Genomic DNA, 19,824 nt, shown 5'->3' on the forward strand with positions numbered 1-19,824 from the left:
ACAGCGCCAGCTCAACTTCATCTCGGAGTTCACCATGGACATCCGCCACGTCGCCGGCAAGGACAATTTGGTGGCCGACTGCCTATCAAGACACTCGCTCCACGCAGTGCACCTGGGCGTCGACTATGCCAGCATAGCGAGAGACCAGGCCGCCGACGTGGAGATCCAGGCCCTCAGGACGTCAACTACCAGCCTCACCCCGGCCGACATCCACTTCCACACAGCCGGCACAACCCTCCTGTGCGACGTCTCAGTCCCCTTGCCTAGGCTGGTCGTCCCATCCGCCTGGCGCAAGCGAGTTTTCGACATCATCCACGGCCTCTCACATTCAGGGATGCGTGCGTCTCAGAAACTTATGTCCGCCAAGTTCGTCTGGCCTGGACTCCACAAGGATGTGAGACTGGACCAACACATGCGTGGCGTGTCAGCGCGCTAAGGTCCAGCAGCACACCAAGGCACCATTGGAGTGTTTCCCGGTGCCAGAGAGGCGTTTCGACCACGTCCACGTCGATCTGGTAGGCCCCTTGCCGCCGTCGCACGGTTTTACACACCTCACGATCGTCGACTGCACCACCAGATGGCCCGAGGTGGTTCCCCTCGCTTCCACCCCCACGACCGACGTCGCGAGAGCATTCACCTCGACATGGGTGGCCCGGTTCGGCGTGCCGACCGACATATCCTCGGACAGAGGCCCCCAGTTCACCTCCCACTTGTGGAATGCCATCACCGCCGGCCTCGGCACCAAGTTGCACAGGACAACAGCCTACCACCCGCAGGCCAACGGGCTCTGCGAGCGCTTTCATCGTTCTTTGAAAGCCTCTCTCCGCGCCAGCCTGGCCGACACCAGCTGGATTGACAAACTACCCTGGGTCCTCCTGGGATTACGCACCACGCCCAAAGAGGGCCTCCGCGGCCGAGATGGTCCATGGCCAACCGCTCAGAGTACCAGGCGACTTCCTCCCCCTGACAACGGAGCCGTGGTCGGCCGCCAGACAGTTTTCCCTGCACCAGGACGCGGCCCAGCAATTCCGTCCAGTGCCCACTTCGCAACACGGCCCGCAGCCGTCCTACGTGCCTCGAGACTTACGACATGCGGAGTTTGTCTTCGTGCGCCGGGACGCGCACAGAGGCCCGCTGCAGGCACCATACACCGGCCCCTTCCCAGTATTGGAGACAGGGGACAAAGCTTTTCTTATCGCCGTCGGCGGGAAGCTGGACCTTATTTCAGTAGACCGCCTCAAACCGGCGCACCTGGACCTCTGCTTCCCGTTTCGGCCGGCTCTTCCCCCACGGCGGGGCAGACCTCCCGCGTTGGCGGCGGCCCCACAAGCGGACCAAGACACGCCAGAACCTTACTTCCCGGCCGCCGCCCCACCTTCGCCGGCAGCCCGTCCAGCCAGCCCACCGGCAGACCAACCGCCAGACCAGCCGACTAACCAACCGGCCGACCTCCCAGACAGCCCTCCTCACACGCCAGATGGCTACTACAGCCGCTTGGTCAAACCTCCGCAGAGACTGGGCTAGATTTTCAGTTGCTTGCGCCAGCAGTTAGCGCCTTAAGAGAAGTGATTTTCGGGCGCTATGCTTGTAGCGCCCGGGCGCAGCGCAGTTTGCGCCCCGCCCCAAATTAAGTTGCCCGTTAGCGCCGGCGCAAAGTTTAGCGGCCGCCCGGATGCGCGCGCAGAAAATGACGTCACATCCTCGTGCAACGCCCTTTGGCCGCCCTGAATCCAAAATTCAGTCGGACCGCCCCATTGTGCGGCTGGCGTCCAGAGCGTTTGTAAAATGGAACGCAACACACCCTGGGGAGCGCAAATTAAAGGGCACTCCTCCTGCACTATAAAAGGCAGTCTGCATGTGTTGTGTGGAAGGATCCAGTGTGTTGTTGTGAACGGTGTATTTATGTTTCCGTCATCATCATCATCCTCCTCCTCCTCTTCCTCATCCTCATCCTCATCATCCTCGTTTTCCCCCCCCCCCCCCCCCCCACACTCTGCTTTTGAAAAGAACACATGCACCCTTCCCCTTTAAGAGCTCAGTGGCACCAGAGTGTCTGCCGTGCGCTGCGCCCGAGCTCGGGCGTTGCGCTCTGCACCGCCGGCTTAGCGCCTAAAGATAGTAGTGGAACGCCTCTTTTAGCGCTCCACCAACCTCTTAGGGCGAAGCCACTGAATTTCTGGCAACGGGGCGCTACTTTGGGGCGGGCGCTAACTTCAGCCGGGCGCTAAGGTTAGCGCCCCAAAACTGTTTATACTGAAAATCTAGCCCACTGACTTTTACAGTTAACGAGGATTCTGGGGGGGGCGTTGCCACATTGGGGAAACACTGTGTATGTAGATAACCCTGTATAATCCCCTTTTTAACTGCTGTATTCCCCTCCCCCCCCCCCCCCCCCCCCCCCCGCAAGACAGTTGCAAGCTGAGAGGAATAAGGCATGTTCAGACTTGCCTGGTTTTCCTTCTCTCAGCAGCAATCAGGTTCCAGCAGGTGACCAATCCGTGAGTCATCATCGGCTCGCAGGCTTCACAAATTCAGTACTGTATTGTGAGAGTTGGAGTAAAGACCTATTTCTTGTAGCTCGCTGTGTTGCCTATTTCTTTACGCGGGAGACCGTAGTCCCCCACAGTTTCATATTTTCATAATCGGCCAGATTTTGCGGTAGAATTAACGGTGGGGCTAGCAGCGCTCACTGTTATTAAAGTGTAAATTGGACAGTAACTTCCAGTGACCGCACATGTGGAGTTAAACAGGAAAATCGGGAATGTCCTGTCCGAGTTGCCCTGTTGCTCCCAAAGCTGCGCGAGAATGGTGTCTCGCCGAGAGACTCGCCAATGAAATGCATGGAATGGCGTAAAATTACTGTACTTATCTGATAGATACACAGGAAACTCGCCAGGAAACGTCAGGACTTGCCTATTCCAGTGTAACTATTTGTTTAACGGTGTGATCAGTCTTAACTGATGCCAGACAACCTCTCTTGCACTGAAAATTAACCTTTACACCTGTGGAGTCTCATTCCTTCAGATTTTAATCATTGTTGGAGCTGTACAAACAAAAATTCAATAATGTTGGTACCTTTTCTTTGTCACTTTTTTCGTTCCCTCTGAACATAAGATAAGAAATAATAGCAGGAGCCCATTTATCCCTTCGAGCCTGCTCTGCCATTTGATGAGATCGTGGCTGATCATCCAAATTCAGTACCCTGTCCCTGCCTTCTCCCCATATCCCTTGATCCCTTTAGCCTTAAGAAATATATCCAACTCCTTCTTAAATATATTTAATGAATTGGCCTCAACTGCCTTCTGTGGCAGAGAATTCCACAGGTTCACCACTCTCTGGGTGAAGAAATTCCTCCTCATCTCTGTCCTAAATGGCTTACCCCTTATCCTTAGACTGTGACCCCTGGTTCTGGACTCCCCGGCCATCGGGAACATCCTTCCTGCATCAAGTCTGTCCAGTCCTGTCAGAATTTTATAAGTTTCAATGAGATCCCCTCTCATTCTTCTAAACTCCAGCGAGTATAAGTCTAATTGAACCAATCTCTCTTCATACATCATTCCTGCCATCCCAAGTATCAGTCTGGTGAATCTTCGCTGCACTCCCTCCATGACAAGAACATCCTTCCTCAGATAAGGTGACCAAAACTGCACACTGCACACAATACTAAAGGTGTGGTCTCACCAAGGCCCTGTACAAATGCTGCAAGACATTCTTACTCCTGTACTCTAATCCTCTCCCTACGAAGGCCAACATACCACTTGCCTTCTTAAACACTGGCGAGCAAAATAAAGGAAAATCCTAAGATGTTTTATAAGTATATTAAGGGCAAGAGGATAACCAGGGAAAGGGTAGGGACCAAAGTGGCAATCTGTGTGTAGAGCCAGATGATGTAGGCGGGGTTTTAAATGAATTTTTTGCATCTGTGTTCACTATGGAGAAAGACGATGTAGACATAGAAATCGGGCAACGGGACTGTGACATACTTGAACATATTAGCATCGAGAGGGAGGAGGTACTAGCGGTTTTAGCAGGCCAAAAAGTGGATAAATCCCCAGGCCCGGACGAGATGTATCCCAGGCTGTTGTGGGAGGCAAAGAAGGAGATTGCAGGGGCTCTGACACAAATTTTCAGAGCCCCTCTGGCCACAGGGGATGTACCAGAGGACTGGAGAACAGCTAACGTAGTACCATTATACAAGAAGGGTAGCAGGGATAAACCAGGGAATTACAGGCCAGTGAGCCTAACATCTGTGGTAGGGAAATTATTGGAAAAAATTCTGAGGGACAAAATTAGTCTCCACTTGGAGAGGCAAGGATTAATCGGGGATAGTCAGCATGGCTTTGTCAAGGGTAAATCATGTCTGACAAATCTGATTGAATTTTTCGAGGGGGTGACTAGGTGTGTGGATGAGGGAAATGCTGTGGATGTGGTTTACATGGACTTCAGTAAAGCTTTTGACAAAGTCCCGCATAGGAGACTGGTCAAGAAGGTAAGAGCCCATGGGATCCAGGGTGCCTTGGCGCGTTGGATCCTAAACTGGCTGAGTGGCAGGAGGCAGAGGGTGATGGTCGAAGGTTGCTTTTGTGACTGGAAACCTGTGTCCAGTGGGGTACCTCAGGGATCGGTGCTGGGTCCCTTGCTGTTTGTGATCTACATAAATGATTTGGATGAGAATGTAAAAGGTATGATCAGTAAGTTTGCAGATGACACGAAAATTGGTGGGGTGGTAAATTGCGAGGAGGAAAGCCTCAGGCTACAGGACGATATAAACGGGTTGGTCAGATGGGCGGAAAAGTGGCAAATGGAATTTAACCCTGAAAAGTGCGAGGTGATGCATTTTGGATGGACAAATAAGGCAAGGGAATACACAATGAGTGGTAGGACCCTAGGAAGTTCAGAGGGACCTTGGTGTACATGTACATAGATCCCTGAAGGCAGCGGAACAGGTAGATAAGGTGGTTAAAAAGGCATATGGGATACTTGCCTTCATTAGCCGAGGCATAGAATATAAGAGCAGGGAGGTTATGATGGAGCTGTACAAAATGCTGGTGAGGCCACAGCTGGAGTACTGTGTGCAGTTCTGGTCGCCTCACTATAGGAAGGATGTGATTGCTTTGGAGAGGGTGCAGAGAAGATTCACCAGGATGTTACCTGGGATGGAGCGCCTCAGCTATGAAGAGAGGCTGGACAGGCTGGGGTTGTTTTCCTTGGAGCAAAGAAGGCTGAGGGGGGACCTGATTGAGGTGTACAAAATGATGAGGGGCATAGATAGGGTAGATAAAGAGGAACTTTTCCCCTTAGTAGGGGGGGTCAATAACAAGGGGGCATAGATTCAGGGTAAGGGGCAGGAGATTTAGAGGGGATTTGAGGAGGAACTTTTTCACCCAGAGGGTGGTTGGAATGTGGAACTCACTGCCTGAAAGGGTGGTAGAGGCAGGAACCCTCACAACATTCAAGAAGCATTTGGATGAGCACTTGAAATGCCATTGCATACAAGGCTATGGACCAAATGCTGGAAAATGGGATTAGACTGGACAGGGATTGATGGACGGCGCAGACACGATGGGCCGAAGGGCCTCTTTCTGTGCTGTAAAACTCTATGACTCTATGACTCACCTGCATGCTTACCTTCCACGACTGGTGCACAAGGACACCCAGATCATGTTGCACTTCCCCTTTTCTCAATCTATTGCCGTTCAGATAATCTGCATCTTCCTCACAGCACACACGCCCACCCAGCTTTGTGTTATCTGCAAACTTGGAGATATTACATCTAGTTCCCTCGTCCAGATCATTAACATATATTGTGAATAGCTGAGATCCTAGCACTGATCCCTGTGGTACCCCACTAGTCACTGCCTGCCACTCGGAAAAAGGCGCGTTTATTCCAACACTTTGTTCCTGTCTGCCAACCAGTTCTCTATACAAGTCAGTACCTTACCCCCAATCCCAAGTGCCTTAACTTTGCACGCTAATCTCTTATGCAGGACCTTATCGAAAACCTTCTGAAAGTCCAAATATACTGTATCCACTGGTTCTCCCTTATCTATTCTGCCAGTTACATCCTCAAAAAATTCCAGTAGATTAGTCAAGCATGATTTACCGTTTGTAAATCCATGTTGACTTTGTCCGATCCCGTCACTGTTTTCTAAGTGCTCTGCTATTACATCTTTTATAATGGACTCTAGCATTTTCCCCACTACCGATGTCAGGCTTACCGGTCTATAAGTCCCCATTTTCTCTCTACCACCTTTTTTGAATAGTGGGGTTACATTAGCTACCCTCCAATCCATGGGAACTGTTCCAGAGCCTATAGAATTTTGGAAGATGACCAGCAATGCATCTACTATTTCTAGGGCCACTTCCTTAAGTACCCTAGGATGTAGATTTATCGGCCTTCAATCCCATCAATTTCCCTAACACCATTTCCCTACAAATACTGATTTAATTCAATTCCTCCCTCTCATTAGACCCTATGTTCCCCGACATATCTGGGAGTTTATTTGTGTCCTCCTTTGTGAAGACAGAACCAAAGTATGTATTTAATTGGTCTGCCATGTCTTTGTTCCCCATTATAAATTCCCCTGATTCTGACTGCAAGGGATCTACACTTGACTTCACTAATCGTTTTCTCTTCACATATCTACAGAAGCTTTTACAGTCAGTTTTTATGTTCCCTGCAAGCTTACTTTCATATTCTATCTTCCCCCTCTTAATTAATCCCTTTGTCCTCCTTTGCTGAATCCTAAACTGCTCCCAATCCTCAGGTTTGCAGCTCTTTCTGGCCAATTTATATGTCCTCTCCTTGGATCTTATGCTATCCCTAATTTCCCTTGTTAGCCACGGTTGAGTCACCTTTTTAAAAAATTTTATGCCAAAAAGGGATGAACAAATTCTGTAGTTCATCCATGCGATCTTTAAATGTTTGCTATTGCCTATCCACCATCAACCCTTGAAGTAACGTTCCCCAATCCATCCTAGCCAACTGACGCCTCATACCATCGTAGTTTCCTTTATTTACATTCAGGACCGTAGTCTCTGAGTCAACTACTTCACTCTCAATCTCAATGAAGATTTCGATCATATTATGATCGCTCCTCCCCAAGGGGCCTCGCACAAAAAGATTGTTGATCTCTGTCCTGAATATACCCAATGACTGAGTCTCCACAGCCCTCTGGGGTAGAGAATTCCAAAGATTCACCACCCTGTGAGTGAAGAAATTTCTCCTTATCTCAGTCCTAAATGGCCAACCCCTTTTTCTGAGACTGTGACCCCTGGTTACGGACTCCCCAGCCAGGGGAAAGATCCTCCCTGCATCTACCCTGTCAAGCCCTGTAAGAACGCTGTATTTTTCAGTGAGAACCATTCTGAATCCAATCTTTCTTTCCCTCTCTTTATTTCACTTCCTGCATGTGATTTGACATTGCATTCTATATTCTAACTAAGACTTCCTGGTTCAGACTTTGCATAAGGATTCTTCAAGCTGATTGGTTAAGGAAACTGAAGTGTATGTGCCTTTAAGAGCCCCATATGTGCTGTAATGCCGGTAATGGCCACTCGGGCTATATAAGCCTGTATATTGTGTTATATCCGTTAGTACCCCTCCAGACTTTGCTTAGTAAACACCTATGAACCAACTCCTGTCTTCAGTGTCTCTATCAACACACGGACACTACAGTGGCGACGAAGTGGAAACGGACTTACCTACAATTCGGCAGCACCTCAAGGACATCGATTCCTCTGGCGTCCAGAAGAATCAAGAAGTGAAAGAAGCTGTTGTTTCACCAGCTGGCCAAGCTGGTGGCAGGTACTGCGGTAATCCTTCCTGGGCGTCAGGCTGGGGCTCCAGCGGCTGGCTCTACAGCTGGGCCAAGCAGCGAAAGCGGAGGCAAGCAGTAACAGACGGGGAGGGAGCACTCAGGAGACGACCGCGGCTGCAAGCAGGTCGGCGTTCAGACCTACAGAGAGTCCGGCGGGAATGAGTCTCCAACTGTAAATAAGTAAATAAATAAAAAAAGAACGGAAACCGCGGGAAACAGTGTTGTCATCGGCAGCAGCGGCGGGAAAGCGCGGGAAGCGCCATATCTTTTCTAAGATGTCTAATTCTGGCAATATTGATGCTTTTAATAACAAGATAGAGGATTGGACCACATATGTGGAAAGAGTGGAGGTATATTGCAATGCAAATGGAATAGATGATGAGAAAAAAGCATCAGTACTTCTGGATCTAATGGGCGCAAAGACATGCAAGCTATTACGAAACTTAATCACTCTCGCCGAACCGATGGGCAAGAATTTTAAAGAGATTGTTGATACCCTACACTGCAAATTCGAGGCAGGACTGGCAGATTCTCTGCGAGACAAATTCGTCTGCGGTCCCCTAAGTGTAGAAACACAAAAAAGGCTATTTTCTGAGAAAGATTTAACACTGGACACGGGGTTTCGAGAGATGTTATCGCTGCGGCAGATCCACCCATGACCAGGGGGACTGCTGGTTCAAGGACAAAGCATGCAGGCAATGCGGAAAGATGGGACACATTACACGTGTGTGCCGATCTGGAAACAAAAAGTCCACTAACAGGAAAAGAATCAATAAGGAAAAGCACAAAGGTACAAATGATGACGGACAGTAGCTCCGAAGACCAGAAGAGCGATAGCGACTCCAGAAACAAGAGACTAAGCTCTCAAATTACATAATGTAATTGCCAAAGAAGATTACCAGACCACTTGCGTTACCCTCACAATAGCAGGGTCCCCAGTTAAAATGGAGCTAGATACAGGATCAGCTCTGACTGTCATAAATCGACGGGATTACGAGCGGCTATTTCCGCATATACCTTTAAAAGACACATCCATTATCTTGAAAACATATACGGGGCAGAAAGTATACCCCAAAGGAAAAATAAGGGTGCCTGTTGTATACAACGGCAAGGAAATACAGAAGTTGTATTTATACGTTCTACAAGATGATGGTCCACCGCTGTTGGGACGTGAATGGATCAGGAAAATACGTTTAGACTGGCACTCCATTCAGGCACTGACGGTGACCAGTAAGGGAAAAAATGATGATGACGTCATACCTGAGCGATTTAAAAGACATCTTGGCCAACGCCAAGGAAGTGTTTCAAGAGAAACTAGGAACCTTGAAAGGCATCACCGCCTCAATAAAAGTGGAAGATGCAGCAATTCCCAAGTTTTTTTTTAAGGCAAGACCGGTGCCATACGCAATTCGCCCAGCAGTCGAGGCAGAGCTGGAGAATTTGGAAAAGGCAGGCGTATTATCTAAAATAGATTGGAGCGAGTGGGCAACACCCATCGTCCCAGTCATGAAGAAAGCATTGAAGAATGATAAATCTGAAGAACAGAGAATTCGCATCTGTGGAGGCTTCAAGGTGACTATAAACCCGGTCCTTCACACGGTACAGTATCCTCTTCCGAGGATAGAAGATATTTTCGCCTCACTATCCAGAGGGAAACTTTTCACCAAAATTGACTTGGCACAGGCATATCTACAGATGGAGGTTGAAGAGGCCTCTAAAAAAAAATATCTCAAGATAAATACACACAAAGGTCTGTACCAGTACAATCGACTGGTTTTCAGAGTAGCATCCGCTCCAGCTATCTGGCAAAGAGCTATGGAGCAAGTCCTCCAAGGGATTCCGGGGACTCAATGCTACCTAGACGACATCCTTGTAACAGGAGAAAACGACAACGAGCACCTTGCCAATTTAGAGCAGGTGCTCACTAGGCTGAGAACGGGGCCTACGAGCAAATCGCCCCAAGTGCGAATTTTTCCGAAATCAAGTATCATATTGTGGCCACATAAATAAGGAAGGGTTGCATAAGTCACCTGAAAAAATTGAAGCGGTCATAAAAGCCCCAGCACCTGAAAATGTTTCATAAGGTCGTTCCTGGGATTAATAAATTACTATCATAAATTTTTACCGAACTTATCAACTCTTCTACACCCTCTTAATGAACTGCTACAAACAGGAGTAATTTGGAAATGGAACGAAAACTGCAAACGTGCCTTCCATAAATGCAAAGACTTAATCACATCCAAAGAAGTTTTGGCTCATTACAACCCATCACTGCCAATCAGACTGGCGTGCGATGCATCCCCTTACGGCATAGGAGCAGTATTATCGCATAAATTCCCTGATGGCTCGGAACGGCCGATAGCTTTTGCGTCACGCTCATTGAACTCAGCTGAGCGTAACTATGCCCAAATCGACAGGGAAGCACTCAGCCTGGTATGGGGAGTGAAGAAATTCAACCATTACCTACACGGACAAAAATTTACCTTGTTGACTGACCATCAACCCCTCATCTCCATATTCAACCCTAAAAAGGGTGTTCCCATTATGACAGCGCAAAGGCTACAGAGGTGGTCCCTTTTTCTAGGGGCACACCAATACAACATAGAATACAAAGGATCAAAACAGCATGGGAATGCTGACGGTTTATCGTGCCTACCGTTGCCAACGGTAGAAGAAGCACCTACCGTAGACCCAGTGGAGATTTTCCACTCAACTGAAGTGGAATGTCTACCAGAAACACATTCTGCCATTGAAAGGGAAACAAGAAATGACCCGACTCTTTCGCGGGTCTACGATTTAACAGTGAAGGGATGGCCAGCACATGGCGAACCACTGTTGCCAGCATTCTCACAAAGAAGAGAACAGCTGTCAGTGTGCCGAGGAACCTTGATGTGTGGATCCAGAGTGGTGATTCCACCCAAACTCCAGGATAAAGTGCTAAAGGAGCTTCACGAGGGGCATCTGGGTGGAGTGAAAATGAAGAACCTAGCCAGGGCGTTTGTATGGTGGCCAGGTATCAATGGAGACATCGAAGAAATGACCAAGAGCTGACTAGGATGCCAGAAGTCCAAAACGCTCCACCACAAGCCCCTCTACATCCATGGGAGTGGCCCTCATCTCCCTGGCAAAGGGTACACATCGACTTTGCTGGTCCATTTATGGACTCGATGTTCTTAATCGCGGTTGATGCACACTCCAAGTGGCCGGAGGTAATAAAGATGTCCTCCACCACCACGGAAAAAACCATCACAGTATTAAGGAGCATAATTGCCAGGAATGGGCTGCCTGAACAGATCTGTTCTGATAATGGACCGCAATTTGTGTCCGAAGAATTCAGGAAGTTCTTTAAAAAACAATGGGGTTAAGCACTACGCGTCCGCCCCATACCATCCCGCCACCAATGGATTGGCTGAAAGGTTTGTCCAGACCTTTACCCATGGCCTTTATGGCCTTCTTGATGAAGACATAAAACTTCAGCACAAGGTGGATAACTTCTTGTTCGCATACAGGAATGCAACACATATGGTTACCAACCAAACTCCCGCCATGATGTTCTTCAATAGAAACCTAAGATGCCGGCTGGATTTGGTCAAGCCCAACATCAGAAGGGACGTGGAGAACCGGCAGTTTCAAGGCATGAATGAAAGGCCAACTAGAACCTTCCAGATAGGTCAACAGGTTTTGGCCCGGGACTACCGTACCGAGAAATGGCAGCCTGGAACTATCTGTACACGACTAGGACCACTGATGTATACCATGGACATCGGAGAAAGCATAATAAGGCGCCATGCTGACCAGATCATAGAGTCATCCGAAAAGGGACAACCTACACCACAACTCTATACGCCGAACGATGAAGTAGAGATACCCATATCTACCTCCGATCCGGTGATACTGGAACCCAATGAACCCGATACTGGCATTCAAGCCGAATCAGCCTTGCCAAAAGAACCTACTACACCACCGAGGCGTTATCCGGACCGAGTCAGGAAGCCTCCAGAGAGACTGACTTATAATTAATTAACTACAGCAATGTGTATATTATTTTTCTTAGAACGTGTAATTAATAATTACTTAAAATATGATGTACTGGTTAGCTAAAAGGGGAGGAATTGCAGTGTATGTGCCTTTAAGAGCCCCATATGTGCTGTAATGCCGGTGATGGCCACTCGGGCTATATAAGCCTGTATATTGTGTTATATCCGTTAGTACCCCTCCAGACTTTGCTTAGTAAACACCTATGAACCAACTCCTGTCTTCAGTGTCTCTATCAACACACGGACACTACAGAAACATACAGTCGCTTCTCCTGTTCCCTCTGTAGAGGGCGCTGGGTGTTTTGGCTCTAATTTACACTGACGATGAAGGAACGGCGATATCTGTTGAAGTCAGGATCGTATGTTACTTGAAGTGGAACTTGGAGGTGGAGTTTCCATGCGGATGATGCTCTTCTCCTTCTAGGTGGCAGAGGGCGAGGGTTTGAGAGGTGCTGTCAAAGAAGCCTTGGCGAACTGCTGCAGTTCTCTCTGTAAACAGCACACACTGCAGTGATGGTGCAGCGTTGGTGGAGGGATTGGATGTTTAAGGTGGTGGGTGGGTGGACTGATGAAGCGTATTTCTCTGTCCTGGATTGCGGGGAGCTTCGAGTGTTGTTGCAGCTGCACCTGTCCAGGCAAGTGGCGAGTTTTCCATCACACCGCAGTTGTACCTATAGGTGCAGGAGAGGCTCCTGGGTGGCCGGGAGTTGTGCCACTCGCCACAGAATACACAGCCTCTTACCTGCTCTAGCAGCCACGAGTTTTTTGTGGCTAGTCAATGGTAGGGATTTGACGATGGCAATGCCAGTGAATGACAAAGGGACATGGTTGGACTCTCCTGTGAGAGATGGGCATTGCCTGACACTTGTGGGGTGCGAATGTTACTTGCCACTTGTCTGCCCAAGTCTAGATTTTGTCCAGGAATTGCTGCATTCGAGCACGGGCTGCTTCATTATCTGACTAATTGAAAATGGAGCTGAACACTGCAATCATCAGAGAACATCCCCACTCTTGGCTTTATGATGGAGGGAAGGTCATTGGCGAAGCAGCTGAAGTGGTTAGTCCGAAGACGCTGCCCCGAGGAACTCCTGCAGTGATGTCCTGGTGCCGAGACGATTCTCCTCCAATAACCACACTCCATGGTGTCACACACGTCGAACACTGTCCCGAGGATCTCCTGCAGTGATGTCCTGGTGCTGAGATGATTCTCCAATAACCACACTCCATGGTGTCACACACGTCGAACACTGCCCCGAGGATCTCCTGCAGTGATGTCCTGGTGCTGAGACGATTCTCCTCCAATAACCACACTCCATGGTGCCACACACGTCGAACACTGTCCCGAGGAACTCCTGCAGCGATGTCCTGGTGCTGAGACGATTCTCCAATAACCACACTCCATGGTGCCACACACGTCGAACACTGTCCCGAGGATCTCCTGCAGTGATGTCCTGGTGCTGAGACGATTCTCCTCCAATAACCACACTCCATGGTGTCACACACGTCGAACACTGTCCCGAGGATCTCCTGCAGTGATGTCCTGGTGCTGAGACGATTCTCCAATAACCACACTCCATGGTGCCACACACGTCGAACACTGCCCCGAGGATCTCCTGCAGTGATGTCCTGGTGCTGAGACGATTCTCCAATAACCACACTCCATGGTGTCGCACACGTCGAACACTGTCCCGAGGATCTCCTGCAGTGATGTCCTGGTGCTGAGACGATTCTCCAATAACCACACTCCATGGTGTCACACACGTCGAACACTGTCCCGAGGATCTCCTGCAGTGATGTCCTGGTGCTGAGACGATTCTCCTCCAATAACCACACTCCATGGTGTCACACACGACGAACACTGTCCCGAGGATCTCCTGCAGTGATGTCCTGGTGCTGAGACGATTCTCCTCCAATAACCACACTCCATGGTGCCACACACGTCGAACACTGTCCCGAGGATCTCCTGCAGTGATGTCCTGGTGCTGAGACGATTCTCCAATAACCACACTCCATGGTGTCACACACGTCGAACACTGTCCCGAGGATCTCCTGCAGTGATGTCCTGGTGCTGAGACGATTCGCCTCCAATAACCACACTCCATGGTGTCACACACGTCGAACACTGTCCCGAGGATCTCCTGCAGTGATGTCCTGGTGCTGAGACGATTCTCCAATAACCACACTCCATGGTGCCACACACGTCGAACACTGTCCCGCGGATCTCCTGCAGTGATGTCCTGGTGCTGAGACGATTCTCCAATAACCACACTCCATGGTGTCACACACGTCGAACACTGTCCCGAGGATCTCCTGCAGTGATGTCCTGGTGCTGAGATGATTCTCCAATAACCACACTCCATGGTGCCACACACGTCGAACACTGTCCCGAGGAACTCCTGCAGTGATGTCCTGGTGCTGAGATGATTCTCCAATAACCACACTCCATGGTGTCACACACGTCGAACACTGTCCCGAGGATCTCCTGCAGTGATGTCCTGGTGCTGAGACGATTCTCCAATAACCACACTCCATGATGCCACACATGTCGAACACTGTCCCGAGGATCTCCTGCAGTGATGTCCTGGTGCTGAGACGATTCTCCAATAACCACACTCCATGGTGCCACACACGTCGAACACTGTCCCGAGGAACTCCTGCAGTGATGTCCTGGTGCTGAGACGATTCTCCTCCAATAACCACACTCCATGGTGCCACACATGTCGAACACTGTCCCGAGGATCTCCTGCAGTGATGTCCTGGTGCTGAGACGATTCTCCTCCAATAACCACACACTCCATGGTGCCACACACGTCGAACACTGTCCCGAGGATCTCCTGCAGTGATGTCCTGGTGCTGAGACGATTCTCCTCCAATAACCACACTCCATGGTGCCACACATGTCGAACACTGTCCCGAGGATCTCCTGCAGTGATGTCCTGGTGCTGAGACGATTCTCCTCCAATAACCACACACTCCATGGTGCCACACACGTCGAACACTGTCCCGAGGATCTCCTGCAGTGATGTCCTGGTGCTGAGACGATTCTCCTCCAATAACCACAGTCCATGGTGTCACACATGTCGAACACTGTCCCGAGGATCTCCTGCAGTGATGTCCTGGTGCTGAGACGATTCTCCAATAACCACAGTCCATGGTGTCACACACGTCGAACACTGTCCCGAGGATCTCCTGCAGTGATGTCCGGGTGCTGAGACGATTCTCCTCCAATAACCACACTCCATGGTGCCACACATGTCGAACACTGCCTTGATGCCAAGCACAGTCACTGTCACCTCACAGCTGGAATTCAGTTCTTTGGTCCCTTGTTTGGAGTCGATTGGTCCTGGTGGAACTCAAATTGAGCCTCGGTGAGCAGCTTATTTGTGACGAAGTGCTGCTTGATAGCAGTGTTTATAACTCCTTCCAACACTTTGATTGCGAGCAGGCTGATAGGGCGGTAATTGATCGGGTTGGATTTGTCCTCTTTGTGGACTGGACATACCTGGACAATTCTCGACATTGTCGGGCAGATTCCAGTGATGTGGATATACTGGAACAACTTCACTAGATGTACGGTTAGTTCCAGAGCACAGACCTTCAACACCACAGCCAGAATATTGACGGGACCTTTAGCATTTGCTGTGCCCAGTTCATTCATTTGTTTCTTGATACTGAAATGCGGGGGACCTCTGCACTAAATCTCACACCTACTGTACATTCTGGAACTTTTGTCACCTTTAGTGCTTCCTCCAAGTTGTGTTCAAAATGGAGGAGCACTGATTCATCGGCTGAGGGAGGGCGGTAGGTGGTAATCAGCAGGAGGTTTCCTTGCCCATGTTTGACCTGAAGGCATGAGATTTCCTTGGCTCTGGAGTCAATGTTGATGACACGAAGGACACTTGCATCTGAGGGTACATCACTGCGCCCACCACTGGTGGGTCTGTCCTGTCCGATGACTGCTGATGGCGGTACCTGGGACTTTGCCTAATAACTATGATTTTAAATGTATCACTATGTCACACAGTTGCTTGACTAATGTGTGGTCCACTTCTCCCTACTTTGGCACCAGTCCCCAGGAGTTAATGAGGAGGGATTGGCAGGGTTGACTGGGCTGGGTGTTCCTTTGTGGTGTCCGAATCCAATGCCGAAGCTGAGCGGTCCGCCCGGTTTTATTCTTCTGTATCCTTCTTTCGAGAGGCTTTCTAGGCCATTTCAGAGGCCATCACATTGGTGAAGGACTGGAGTCGCGTATAGACCAGGCGTAAAGGGCATTGGGTTTTACAACAATCTTTACTAATATCAGCTTTTTGTTTTGAAATGTTTCAAATTTGAATTCAATTCATGAAACGTCCACGATGATATTTGGACCGTTATCTCGGGATTACTTGTCCAGTAACATAACCAACAGGCTATCGTTCTCCACACCTCGCCCTCTCTATCATTACCCGTCCAGTAACATAATCAACAGGCTATCGTTCTCCACACCTCGCCCTCTCTATATCATTACCCGTCCAGTAACATAACCAACAGGCTATCGTTCTCCACACCTCGCCCTCTCTATATCATTACTCGTCCAGTAACATAACTAACAGGCTATCGTTCTCCACACCTCGCCCTCTCCATATCGTTACCCGACCAGTAACATAACCAACAGGCTATCGTTCTCCACACCTCGCCCTCTCTATATCATTACCCGTCCAGTAACATAACCAACAGGCTATCGTTCTCGACGTCTCATCATCTCTCTGTCCGTTGTCTGATTGCACCTCTGAAGTGCCTTTTGACGCTTTCTTTTCTGCATTAAAGGTGTTATATAAATGTAAGTTTTGCTGATAAGTCCTGACTACACCAACCCCATTGCTGGATATCTGTTCCCGGTGACCGAGGTTTCATACCGGCAGCGGATGTGTAAAATAACGGGTGTCGGACATTTCAATTACCGGGGGGAAAGCGATTAGATTTTTCATTATTTTTATTGGTCGATTCTCCAGCCCTACACCAACAGTGATTGTTTCGATTAGTCAGTGTAATTTCTCAGACAGTTTTCTAGCTGTTTCTCTCACTTCCGATTCGTTCCTTCCCTGCCACTAGAGTTCTGACTCGCTGCTTTTTTATTTCTCGGGAAATCACAAAGTGCAGCAGCAGGAAAAACTGAGAGAAAGGAGTCTATCATACTGTCCGTCAGTAATCTGATGTCATGTTGGACACTGAGGGACAGAGACAAATAAACACGTTAAAACTGCTCTCAGTGATTCCTCACTCTCCGAGAACTATAATTCATCAAATTTCTTTGCCGTTAATGACTGAATCAAGATATTTACAGAATATTCAGCCCATGTTCAGAATGGATCAGAACCTGGCACAGTGACTGCTTCCTGTGCTCAACAACTGGGAGATCCCATCACTGAGCAGATCCTTTCCTTCCCATTCTCGGTGTTTATATTTCACTCAGCTCCTCAATTCATTCATTACTATTCTTTACAGAAAGTCACTGAGCTCGCGGAGAAGGGAAACCGGGCGGACAGTTCCAAACTTCTCCTAACTCTGGTGATGGAGAAAGGCTCTCGGGCCCGAAGGGTGATGTGGGAATCCTTTGTGAAAATGCGCCATGGGGTACCAAAGCTGGACAAAATACTGAAAGAAATACAGGAACTTGGTACGGTAAAATCACACTGAATTCAGTTTCACATTCAAACAGGATTTTACTATAATATTACACAGATCTGATTTCATGAACGCTAATTGATTTAAACAGGTTCTGATCCATTTGATTACATGAACATCGCACGAGGTTTATCCGAAGTACCCAGTCACCTGAGAGGTAAGTGATGAAATGGAGATTTCAAACCGTTTATCTCACGATAGAATCCAAATATTTGACTGGAGCTGATTTGTTTAAATGTTGTCAGAATCTGTGAATGAGAAGGTCCAAGGCTCAGGGAATAGGATTGAACATTATTTGGATTCGTGATTAATCCACAAAAGTTCTGCATAGATTCAATTTACAAATAAAGCTGATTTTTGAATTATTGGTAAATTTGCAGGTCTTGTATGCTCCAGTTAATCCAACTGCACATTGCCTACACCTGGCAGGATCCTGATACACTGTGAAACCCCATACACACCTGGCAGGATCCTGATACACTGTGAAACCCCATACACACCTGGCAGGATCCTGATACACTGAAACCCCATACACACCTGGCAGGATCCTGATAAACTGTGAAACCCCATACACACCTGGCAGGATCCCGATACACTGTGAAACCCCATACACACCTGGCAGGATCCTGATACACTGTGAAACCCCATACACACCTGGCGGGATCCTGATACACACTGAAACCCCATACACACCTGGCAGAATCCTGATACACTGGGAAACTCCATACACACCTGGCAGGATCCTGATACACTGTGAAACCCCATACACACCTGGCAGGATCCTGATACACTGTGAAACCCCATACACACCTGGCAGGATCCTGATTCACTGTGAAACCCCATACACACCTGGCAGGATCCTGATACACTGTGAAACCCCATACACACCTGGCAGGATCCTGATACACTGAAACCCCATACACACCTGGCAGGATCCTGATACACTGTGAAACCCCATACACACCTGGCAGGATCCTGATACACGGTGAAACCCCACACACACCAGGCCAGATCATTATACCGTGTGAAACGAATGCCTTTGTGCCTGATGTGGATGTTATCTCTGCCCCTGGGCAGCTATTCAGCACAAACTGTGGTAAGTGTTGGAGAATTGGGAAAAGGTTAAGCATTACCATTGTACATCACCTCATGAACATCCGATAGTGTTCGCTCTAATCTGAGAAGATGTTCAGAGTTTCACAATCAAACATTCACTGAGGAGGAACATCAGCAATAGGCCATGTTCTGGGTGATTTGAAATTGACTGTGCCGATTACCTCTGGCAGTAAAACAGACAAACTAGGCACAGAGAATCTTGTACTGAAAGAACCGTCATTTCATTCAGGGGGATTTTGAATCCCAATTTAATTATTATCACAAACATATTTATAATTTTCAAAACTACATTATCGGCAACTCGTATCCAAATGAAACGATGGAGTTTAATAATAGTAACTGTTGAAATGAAGTCTGTCTTCCCTAACGTAATACGGAGTGAAGTGGGCGGTAGTTCTAGTTCTGATTCTGATCGGTTATCTGATGAGACTGTTATCTAAAAATAATATAAATGTAAAATTACTGAAAGCTGATCGCATTTTCTGAAACACAACAGGAGGATGTTTAGGGGAACAAAAGGCTACTTTGGTCCAAACCAGTCTTTCCCTGTTCGAGATGAACTCACCTTCCTCTCTTCAGCTTATCCACAGAAACACAACCAATTGTCTCTTGTCCCCAATCACACTGCCCCTTAGTGTCCTCCCTGGTAACTGGTCTCCCACTCTACTACCCTTCAGTGAAAAATATTACCCTGATTTCACACAGAAACACAACCAATTGTCTCTTGTCCCCAATCACACTGCCCCTTAGTGTCCTCCCTGGTAACTGGTCTCCCACTCTACTACCCTTCAGTGAAAAATATTACCCTGATTTCACACAGAAACACAACCAATTGTCTCTTGTCCCCAATCACACTGCCCCTTAGTGTCCTCCCTGGTAACTGGTCTCCCACTCTACTACCCTTCAGTGAAAAATATTACCCTGATTTCACACAGAAACACAACCAATTGTCTCTTGTCCCCAATCACACTGCCTCTTAGTGTCCTCCCTGGTAACTGGTCTCCCACTCTACTACCCTTCAGTGAAAAATATTACCCTGATTTCACACAGAAACACAACCAATTGTCTCTTGTCCCCAATCACACTGCCCCTTAGTGTCCTCCCTGGTAACTGGTCTCCCACTCTACTACCCTTCAGTGAGAAATATTACCCTGATTTCACACAGAAACACAACCAATTGTCTCTTG

General features: G+C 48.4%; 1 protein-coding gene across 1 annotated transcript in view; it reads left to right on the top strand.

Moving 5' to 3' along the window:
• LOC147094551 (NACHT, LRR and PYD domains-containing protein 3-like) overlaps window positions 1–19,824 on the top strand; it is an 82,802-nt gene that overhangs the window by 41,487 nt on the left and 21,491 nt on the right. The window contains exons 4-5 of the mRNA XM_085974388.1: window positions 17,342–17,513; window positions 17,613–17,678. Coding sequence (XP_085830514.1) covers window positions 17,342–17,513; window positions 17,613–17,678 — 238 coding nt within the window. The remainder of the gene's footprint in view (window positions 1–17,341; window positions 17,514–17,612; window positions 17,679–19,824) is intronic.

This window comes from Somniosus microcephalus, unplaced genomic scaffold, assembly GCF_052327205.1.
Source record: "Somniosus microcephalus isolate GS21.2 unplaced genomic scaffold, FLI_Smic_1.0 unresolved_chr1, whole genome shotgun sequence".
In the NCBI taxonomy this organism is placed as follows: Eukaryota; Metazoa; Chordata; class Chondrichthyes; order Squaliformes; family Somniosidae; genus Somniosus; species Somniosus microcephalus.